At 39.7% G+C, this 10,635-nt stretch overlaps 2 protein-coding genes across 3 annotated transcripts; one reads left to right on the top strand and one right to left on the bottom strand.

Annotated features, from left to right (window-relative positions):
• Nucleotides 1-205: 205 nt before the first annotated feature.
• tifa (TRAF interacting protein with forkhead associated domain) lies at nt 206-1,489 on the top strand. The gene is made up of 2 exons (XM_034106318.2): nt 206-351; nt 681-1,489. The coding sequence occupies exon 2, from the start codon at nt 726-728 to the stop codon at nt 1,311-1,313; it is 588 nt and encodes a 195-aa protein (XP_033962209.1). The 5' UTR covers nt 206-351; nt 681-725; the 3' UTR covers nt 1,314-1,489.
• Nucleotides 1,490-5,929: 4,440 nt separating this feature from the next.
• On the bottom strand, nt 5,930-10,572 carry LOC117463759 (RNA-binding protein 4.1-like). Of its 2 annotated transcripts, none has more exons than XM_034106174.2 (4): nt 10,494-10,572; nt 9,571-9,999; nt 8,298-8,998; nt 5,930-6,589 (listed from the first exon to the last, which is right to left on the bottom strand). In XM_034106174.2, exons 2-3 carry the CDS (start codon nt 9,977-9,979, stop codon nt 8,319-8,321), a joined length of 1,089 nt encoding a protein of 362 aa, XP_033962065.1. In that variant the 5' UTR covers nt 9,980-9,999; nt 10,494-10,572; the 3' UTR covers nt 5,930-6,589; nt 8,298-8,318. The 2 variants fall into 2 exon arrangements, with proteins under 2 accessions (XP_033962065.1, XP_033962064.1); XM_034106173.1 differs by lacking the exon at nt 5,930-6,589 and adding an exon at nt 7,303-8,000.
• Nucleotides 10,573-10,635: the final 63 nt, after the last annotated feature.

Here is a 10,635-nt window from a genome sequence, read left to right as displayed (position 1 = left end):
GAAATTGTGTGTGTGAGTGGAAATACGTTGTGTTAGGCTGAAAAGTTGGCTAAAATGTTTATCTATACACCCCAGTGAAAAGTTTAAACGTACGCTAACCGAACGAAACTGAAATAGAAATAAAGCTTTTCCTCTTCATTGCTTTGTAACATTGAGTTTTACCGACTTGTACATGAATGCATCAATACTATGTGAGAATGACGAAACTCAGGTCAGAGAAGAACAGCATGCAGAGAGTGGAGGTAGTCACCCGGTTTTCTCTCAGCACCAGCACCGTTATCCTCCGACTACCTTTAACTACATTCGATTAGCATTTTTCAGTTTCTTCCAAATAAAAACTTCGACATTCAGGTAAGGCACAGACCTATAATAGTCATTGTAAATGCACAACATTTTTAGGGAGTAGGGATGCAACTAACGCTATTTCCGTTATCTTTGATTGTTTTTACAATGTGATTGTTTTCTTTAAATCTTCTTTAAAAAATTGATAAAATGTCCACCCCAGTTTCTCAAATTCTATGTCTTTAAATTAGTGTATGATTGTTTTGAGTTATCAAGAAAAGCAGTACAGTACACTGTTTCTCTGTCATTAACTAAAAGTTGCCTGTGTTTTGTAAACCACCCCGTCTCACTGAACTCCTAATATTTTTGATTTCCGCCCCACAATTGTATCACTAAAGGTTAACAGGCCAATCCACCATCTCCTGGTCTCCTCATTATCCACGATGAATGTGTCCCAGACGATAGAGACGGAGGAGGATCTCCTCCCTTGTCTCCATGTCAAACTCTACCACCCTCAGCAGAGCTCCAATAGTCTCTACGGGCTCATCCCTCTGGGGAAAAGAATCAAACACCCAGCTGAGGACCCTCTCAGGCTGGGGCGCGATGGCCAGGCCTGCACTGTCACCCTGCTCGACATCCGGGTGTCCCGCAAACAGCTGGCCATCCAAGCCTACTACACCCCCAGAAGCCGGGACATGCTGTTCAGGATCCAGAACCTGAGCCAGAGGGCCCAGCTGTGTGTGAACAGCTCAGCGTTGGACTACCTAGAAGTAGTGGATCTCCCGGACAAAGCCCTGATCCGGTTCGGACAGTACGAGATGCTGATCATCCGAGAGTCCGGCGAGGCCAAGGCCAGCTTCGAGGTGGAGTTTGAAGTCCTGACAGTGGCTCCGTCCAGAGAGACTTGCACCTGTGAGCCTAGCGTGACCTCTGTCTCGGACACAGAGTCATTAATGGTGAACAGTTTGCTAGGAGAACTCAGAATAATTGGCCCCAGTGAAACGGATGAGACTGCAACATGTTATTCATGATGTAGAGACTCTTTACTTTCTAACTTAAACTGCTGTGTCATTGTCACCTCTTTGTAATGTGAAACTACAGTATTATTCTGCTCCCTAAAGCTGTGATCTTAATATAGATATAAGATATAATATATCTTAATATATAACTACTTTTAAAATGCCTTCTTCGTGCTTTTAAAAAAAAATTAAAGTCTGTTTTTGTTAAATGGTGTTGTGAATGCTGTGGCCAAAGATCCGACTACCCTCATACACCACTATTGCTGGAACACAAAGCGGGGTTAACAGATTACAAAACGGGTTTGTCCAGTTTTGCATTTGATGAAGTCGGTTTCACATGTCCGTTAGCAGAAGTTCTCGGAACATTTAGAATTTCCACTTCACTTTGTTCCAGTAGATGTTTAAGGATGTAGTTTTCTTAACTTACAGCAAGTCAAACTATACAATTCTATCAAATGAGCAAAACATCTACATTTCACTAAGAATAGTACAATTAGATTATCAAAAATATATACTTTTTATGCATTTTTATATCATGTAGGATTTTTATTCCTGAAACATTAAAGTAAAAGCATTAGTTACATTTTATATTATGCTGTATGTTGCTATAGCTTTCAAATAAATATAGTGAATACAAATGTACACTATTTCCATGTCACATTAAGGTATTTTGACATGTACAGCACTTGAGTAGGCCTACAGATGTATTGGTGAGAGTAGATTATTCTAAAACTGCATTATGGAATTCAGATAATATTGAATTTCTTTAGCTGGCTAACACCTGCTTGAGTCATCGATCCTCTTAGGGTGGGGTTCAATTCTGATTGGAGATCCTCATCCTATTTTATTGCATTTACAAGCAATGTGAGATCTTCATCTACTCAAGGAAGCAGAAGAGCCGTGTTTCTCAGGAATGACACACAAAGTCAAAAAAGGGGATATCTGTCATACAGGCAGCATTGGCACTATACAAAATAATGCCACTGTTAACACCATTCTTGGTTTCTGGAAACTGGAATAAACCAAGAAGGGAGTGAGAAGAACGGAAACCTCAATCGACCTCAGCAGGAAACGAAAAGGAGAATAGAAAAAAAGATACTTCTCATTTTTCAGATGTGGGAGGATTCACTTGATCAGGATGTACTCTGCCTTTGACACAGTGTCAGTATTTTGTTTTGTATGTTAGTCATTTTTCTCGCTTATGAAGAAACACAGCATTAACCATTGCTGAACAAGCACATCTGATGATTTGATCAGCAAACGGGACATTTCCAAATCTTATGGTTAAGTGTGATAACAAACTAAACCTATTTTCACCACACTGTATTCAAATTGAAATTCTTTTTTGTAGGGTATGACATCACAGTTCAATTGAGGAAAATCTGTGAATTATCTCATCTGTTCATATATCCCACTTGAGGGGGAAATGTAACTGTCAATCTACATTGTTTTAAAAAGGCAAGGCAAGGGTTGATAAAATAAGACTACTACAATTTCCGATTTGGGAGAAAAGTGTTTATTTACACCTAATCTTCTCATACTGGAAAAACAATGTTAATAAATAATCAGAAAATAAAGTTCTACATGAATATAGAGAATAGAGTAATACACACATTGTGTTTAAGGCCATGCTATGGTTTAAAGTAAACATTTCAGAGCATTTGGACAGTCACAATTTAAAACCTAATTTCATCAGGTAGGTAAAAATGGCTGCTTAGAGTAGCACTGCTTTGGACAGATTAGCTCTTAGTCAACTTTGAGAGATCTTGCCTTAATAAGAAAAAAAGATTCATTTCTTTCCATCCAACTTGTGTCATCAACAATGCAGGTTTTCCCAAGGACTGGAAATCCCCCTCCAGCTCACCAACATATGGACCAAACTTTCCTTGGAGTTTTACAATCTCCTTCCTGGAAAAAACAGACACTTCACTCAAGATCTCAAAATGCACACGTCTTGTTTTTAAATTCTTCATCCACTCGTACTGCTTCACCTTTGCCTTCAGGGCTTTCTGATCTCATCTTTTCCCAGCTGCTGTGTATTCACTGAGGCACAGAGCAGGAACCTGCAGACAGAGACAGGGGCTGTTTCTCAATGTTGAGTAGAGCTGCTGCAGAGCCACTATTTCAAGTATACTACGTCATCGAGTGGCGCCGAATGCTGGGCATTTAAACAGTCCTTCGGCGCCACTCGATTACATAGTATACTTGAAATAGTGGCTCTGCAGCAGCTCTACTCGACATTGAGACATGGCCATGGTCATTGATCCCACTCCTCTTCACTGATCACACCTCTCATTACCTCATACCCAGGGTGATGTAATAACGATGTAAAAGAAATAAGAAAGAATATGATTTTGTATACATTTTAAGACTTTGGCAGATGCAAAACATTTTTTTTTACAATAAAATGTTTTCCAGATTTGAAAAAATATTTTAAAGACTAGAGTTGATCTATATGGAGCCCCCCTGGTGACATGGGTGAGAAAAATATTAATACGTGGCCACGCATTAATAATGCGTGGCCACGAATTAGTTATTACGTTCCCACGCATTAGTAATTCGTGGGAACACAATAATTATTACGCAATAACTAAATCCAGATAGTCTATAGAAACTGATGACTGAGTGACAACAAGTCGAGTAAAGTTAGAACGATATTGGTAGATTCAGATTTCACGGATCAATAACTCATGAACAAAACGTTGTTCAGACACAAATGACGTCTCCTAAGTACCGTGGTAAGGTTGACAATGAACTACAAATCACATTTTGATCAAAAAAAGCCAATACGTGCTGTCCTCCAAACTGGAGACATTACATTGGTCTCTATCTGCAGCGGGAGAAGAAATGAGTGCTCAGGGACCGTCTGCAAAGTGCAACTACGAAAAAAGAGAATACAATAATATTCAATCACTTCACTATTATACAGTATATTTCTACCAAACTCACTACACACATCAATAGTCTCGTGTTGCTCATACTACAGCAGAGAGTTTGGAAGAATGTGCTTTTGAATAATTTTGGTGAATATTTATAGTGTAAAATCTTCAATAAATATGGCATCATCTTCAATAACATTACTATTATACAGTATAAATATTCACCAAAATTATTCCAAACCATATTCTTCCAAACTCTCTGATGTAGTATGAGCAACAGAAGACTATTGATGTGTGTAATGAGTTTGGTAGTAATATACTGTAGAATAGTGAAGTGATTGAATATTATTATATTCTCTTTTTTCGGAGTTGCACTTTGCAGACGGTCCCTGAGCACTCGTTTCTTCTCCGGCTGCAGATAGAGACCAATTTAATGTGTCCAGCTAGGAGCGAGGACGGCGCATATTGGTTTTTGATCAACATGTGATTGTAGTTCATTGTCAACCTTACCACGGTACTTAGGAGACGTCATATGTGTCTGAATAACGTTTTGTTCATGAGTTATTGATCCGTGAAATCCAAATCTGCCAATATCGTTCTAACTTTACTCAACTACGTTTCAAACCGTGCATTTTCAGCAGCCGAACCAAGTGCCTTTTGCTAAGGATGACACTGTGCTTAACTGCAAGGGATTGCAGAATATCATTATAATTCATACCCAAATGAAAATCAAATCAAATCAAAATGATCCATGCTTCGCGATAATAGCTGTAGCCTACGGTAGAGTTGTCTATGGTTGTCACTCAGTCATCAGTTTCTATAGACTAGAGTATCTGGATTTAGTTATTGCGTAATAATTAATTCGTGACCACGCAAAATTAATACGTGGCAACGTATTAATATTTTTCTCACCAATGTCACCAGGGGGGCTCAGTTGATCTACCCTCTGAAGTCATTTTTCAGCAAATTAAGTCAAGTGAAAAACATTTTTATGTCGGATTAAAGCAATGTATGGAAGCCCATTTCCGCCACTTAAAAAAATGTGAGATAAAAGTCATGAGATAAAAAGTCAGAGATAAAAAGTCGAAATTATGAGATAAAAAAATCATAATGAGATAAAGTCATAATTATGAGATAGAAAGTCGAAATGAGATAAAAAGTCATGAGATAAAAAAGTCATGAGATAAAGTCATAATAATGAGATAGAAAGTCATAATGAGATAAAAAGTCATAATTATGAGATAAGAAGTGCGCATGCGCTGTCTTCAAAGGTCCCTTCATCACCTTGCTGCTCTCCACCATGCAAACGGCATCTAGTCCTAAATAAGGTAACTATTACAGGTGACTTTTGTAAATGTTAGATGTTACATATAGCCTATATTGCAGCTAAACTACAACAATGCAGTTCATAGCTTTGATATTACCCGTTATGAACTATAATATATATGCCTATAGTTTTGTGGTAACGTTCACGCCACTAATGATAATAGTATGGGCATACTGCTGCTGTGAGTTGCTAACCTAACTCTAACCCGTAAACGTTCACACAAAACAATAGGCATATATATTATAGTTCATAACAGGTAATGTCAAAGCTATGAACTGCATTGTTGTAGTTTAGCTGCAATATAGGCTATATGTAACATCTAACATTTACAAAAGTCACCTGTAAGTTACCTTATTTAGGACTAGATGCCGTTTGCATGGTGGAGAGCAGCAAGGTGATGAAGGGACCTTTGAAGACAGCGCCACTGCAGCACATGCGCACTTCTTATCTCATAATTATGATTTGTTTATCTCATTATTTCGACTTTCTTATCTCATAATTATTATGATTTGTTATCTCATTATTTCGACTTTCTTATCTCATAATTATTATGATTTGTTATCTCATTATTTCGACTTTCTTATCTCATAATTATTATGACTTGTTCTCATTATTTCGACTTTCTTATCTCATAATTTCTTCTTTTTTTTTTTTACCTCATGGGGGATTATTATTCTTTATTTATTTCAAGTGGCGGAAATGAGCTTCCATACAATTGCATTAAAAAAAGGGAATATATAAATGAAAGGTGTTTATTTACATTTGTTTTAACTTAAATTATCATCACCAAATTATTATAATCACATGTATTATATTATTCATTTTGCAATATATATATATATTATATTAATTAAACAAATTCAAATTAATATTTTTTAAAAATCTGCAGAAATCCACCTACACCCATTTGAGAAACCGTGTCCTAGAGCAGGAAAATATTGAAGTATAAATACAAAACCACATTTATTGCATTTGTGGTGTTTTGAAATCGATCTGGAACACTACCTACCTCTTGCAGTGGCTGCTGCTCATCTTCAGAGGACAACTTACCCTGAGCTGGCGCCTCCTGATAGTCTAACAACCTACAAAGAGCAAAGATACTAAGAAGACCAAGACTGCATGCAAATTGTGGCACATACACATACAAGGTTATTCATGTTGAGTAGTATGTAGTGTGAACTAAATGAAAATTAAGAATGAGTAATTGCCGCAAGACGACATGTGCCATCGCAAAGCTAATTATTGATCCATTTCTAGGATTACCACCAATTAGCTTAGCTCATGGTAGGCAATGGAAATTGTGATGATGGAGCTCCCTCTACCACGGAAAACGTGTCAAATCAGGAAGACGCAGCATGAAAACATTGGGGGTCACCCCCTTTTAATCACTCCAAGGTTTGTGGAGAGCAAGATTTCATCAACTGTAATACATTAAAGGGTTGAAAGGAATCGATATTACATCATTGAACAGTTTTAAATGTCAGTGAATTGCTGCACAAAGATATCTCACTTTGTATCACATTTTTAGATGATCAAGTGGACATTAACCGACACAAGATTTCAATTGAAAGCAGATTGAGTGCTTCAATAACAAAGATTGACAGGTTTTCACCATTTATGATGGGATTGAACAGGGCTGAGCCAACACTAACTACCATGTGTTAAGCTCCTAACTCAAGGGTGTGAAGCTGAAGCGTGTTAGGAGTGAAACGCCTGGGTATTACTTCGAATTCCTGCTGAGCCATTAAACTAGAAAGCCTACCGCACAAGGAAAAATTTGACAGTTAGAACGTAGTTTTTGGTTTCATTTGTTTATTAAAAAGCGATCAAATAAAAAGCAACTTGTAAAGTAAAGTAAATCATACATAATGGGTGTCTAGAATATATTTTCGCAAGAAAAGATAACACAAAACAAAACAACCCTTGAACTTTTGATTCGTCATGCTAACATTTGTCGCAAATCTTAAAAGATTACGTACAACCTGCCACACCATGTAAAATGATTATAAAAAAAACAACTCTACACTGAACTTTTATTCTTATTTTGATTAATATTTTGTAAATAACCAACAACCTTAGTCTGAGTGCAATGATTTTGATCTCAGACTATATATTTATTTTATTTAAATGTCTTCCCTCGTTATGAAAAAGAGCATATCCATTTAGAAAAATTGAAGAGCAGAGGGCTTTTGGCATAACAGTACTCCGTCACACTGAAATAGACTAGGCATCTAAGCCAGCATCGTATTCTATAAAACATTTGAGGGATCTAAACAGTAAAACAAGCAAAGGAACAGAAAAGGCATCAACAGCTCAGAAGATTACGTGAACCGTAGACATGGAATCATATGATTTTAAAGTACGGGGCGTTCTGCAAAACAGTATCTTCCAGTAAGTCTCAGGCAAACGCAACGCAATCCGCCAAAGACGAGGGGGATGTTTAGCGCCACGTGCATCAGCAGACGACGACGACGATCTTGCAATATTCTAAACCTGGGAAGAGAGCACACCACACATGTCAAGGAGCGGGTTTTAATCGCGCAAGACTGATCTTTGATGTTAAAGCAGCAGTATTTTTAGGATTCTATCAGCAAGGGTTTAGTTTCTGTATATTGGTCTGGACTAAATCAGCAGGAATTAAGAGCTCTGGCTGATGGGGGGTGGTTTAAAGCGTGATTCTACCTCAACGGATTCAGCTCTCAAATTCATTTTCGGTGCACATTTATTTAACATTTTCTCAATCATGCTTACTTTCTTTTAAATGATATTTACCATCCACTCAGTTCTCACCTTGAATGACCCTCCGGATCCCTAGTAGCCCGCATATCGGGGGGGTGGTGGTGGAGGCGGGGGCCCTCTCTCGGCGTAGGGGTCCCTGGGGCGGTGGGCTGCATACATCTGAGGCGGGTACATGGGAGCCCTGGACAGCGGGGAGAGCCTGGAACGCTCGTATGAGTACCCGTTACCGGCTGATGGAGGAGGCGGAGGGGGGGCACGTCTGATCGGGCTTCGATCTCTAGACATGTAGGATGGAGGGGGGAGGGGGCGGCGCTCGTACGGGTCAGGGGCCCCCATAGAGAGACGTTCCCTTACCAGTGCCGAGGGGGGTGGCGGAGGAGGAGGGGCGTTGGGACGCCTGTCATCGTATCCGCCCATGCTGTAGGGGCGGGCTCTGTATTTCTCGTAGTAATCCACCATGGCGTAGTCCTCTCGCTCGCCGTAGCCACGGTCGTGGTAAGATGCTCGTCTTGGGGGAGGGGGTGGCGGGGGCAGGGGTGGAGGGGCGTACGCAGACATGCGATCGCGGGGATCGTGGAGATCTCTGTGATCTCTGTGATCTCTGGGATCTCTGTACGGAGGCTCGGGCCTCTCCCCCTGGTAGCGGGGAGGGGGATAATAGCCTCCTCTGTTCGGTGGAGGCGGATAGTCGTCCTCCTCCTCGGGTCCACCTTTGGGTCTGCTTTTTGATATCTGAACGTGTATGCGCTTTCCTAAGAGAGAGAAAATCAGTGTCCCTCAAATCTAAAATACAACAGTATGGACTGGGGATGTTACGAGCTACCGATACATAACAAAGTCATGGCTTACATTTTGTAAAACGTGTGATATTTATTTTTTACGGCATCGTAATTCCCTGTACGGCCAGCATTCGAGACTAATGGCGTCCGATGTACAAACTGTCAATGCTTTCAAGGCTATTTTATCCTGATTATTATTAACATTTTGATGGCACAGGAGAGCTAGTTAATGTTAGGTGTTGGCAGAAGGTTCTACAGAGTCTATGGTGCATTCAGGCTCTTTTTAGCAATAAATAATAATATTGGTCAAAAGGCAACTGCAGGTTTGTAAACAAAATGTGGTTTTTAACCCAAATACAGTTTTCACAATCTAAAAAGATATGAGGATGAATTATAACCAGTTTAAAGATTTAAAAAAAAATTGTAACTGTGGCATCAAAAAAAATCTTACGGTTTCACTGGTATTGGTACATACAAATGTATGGTATCGTGACATCCCTAGTTAGGACATCTAAAAAACTTGAATTGTATATTGATTGACTTACCTTGAAACTCTGTGTTATCCAGGCCCTTTATGGCATCCATGGCCTCATCAGAGTTATCCATGTGAACAAAGGCAAAGTTCTTGACAATGGCACACTCTTTCACTGTGCCATACTCTTCAAACATGGCTCGCAGCTCATCGTCAAAGCCCTTTTCTACATTGGCTATGTGGAGCTTCACAGGGCCCTGGTTCTTCCCTCTGCTGGGCTCCACGTTGATGGGCCTGCCATCCAGCTTATGGAGATGGAGCTCACGGATGGCTTTGGTGGCTGACTTGCGGTCATCCATGTGGACAAAGGCATAATTTTTGTACTTTGCACATTCTGTCACTGTGCCATATTTGGTAAAGAGAGCTTCCACGTCCTCCTTCTCAGTGTGCTGAGACAGGTTCCCAATGAATATCTTCACCATGGTTGCTCAAGTGTGATCCTCTAAAAGGGGATAAAGAGAGGATGAGAAACCACAGGCTAGCATGTAATAACAGTCAGACAGTAACCAGTGTGAGGGCGAGGATATAGACGGCTTGTAATCGAGCCGCATGTCGGGTAAGGACAACCAGAGCAAAACAATGCCCACATATGTCCACAAGTGACCTGTTTAGCTTCGTTATTTTATTCACGTATAACTTTTGTAATATAATAATAAACTGTACGACTTTAATTGCAGCTAGGTCGAATTAAAAATATTTCGTCGCCGTGTTTGCACTTCCTGCTCAGAGCAGTTAGGCCCGGCTCGCTTTATTTGAATGGTTTCTATTAGCGAGCTAGCATTAGCTTCCAATCAATTTGTCTCATGTAAGTTAACAGAAGTAAATACAATTATATTCAACCATTACCAAATGTATTAAGTTACGTTGAAGACGTGTACAAATGCAGGCATTATAAAAGCAGAAACAAGTATATTTGAAGAAGGAGAAACTACTCACAGCTCGCGATCGGTGACTCAACGAAGTCGACTCGAAACTCCCTGATAAGATCCACCGGATATGGTGTGACTTTAAGCGCCCAAGCAATAATGTGATTGGTGGATAGACGCGTCCATTTCAAAGTACGGACTGTGATTGGCTA

Source organism: Pseudochaenichthys georgianus, chromosome 18, assembly GCF_902827115.2.
Source record: "Pseudochaenichthys georgianus chromosome 18, fPseGeo1.2, whole genome shotgun sequence".
In the NCBI taxonomy this organism is placed as follows: domain Eukaryota; kingdom Metazoa; phylum Chordata; class Actinopteri; order Perciformes; family Channichthyidae; genus Pseudochaenichthys; species Pseudochaenichthys georgianus.
Note: the sequence above shows the minus strand (reverse complement) of the source record. Positions and strands in the feature narration are given on the sequence as shown.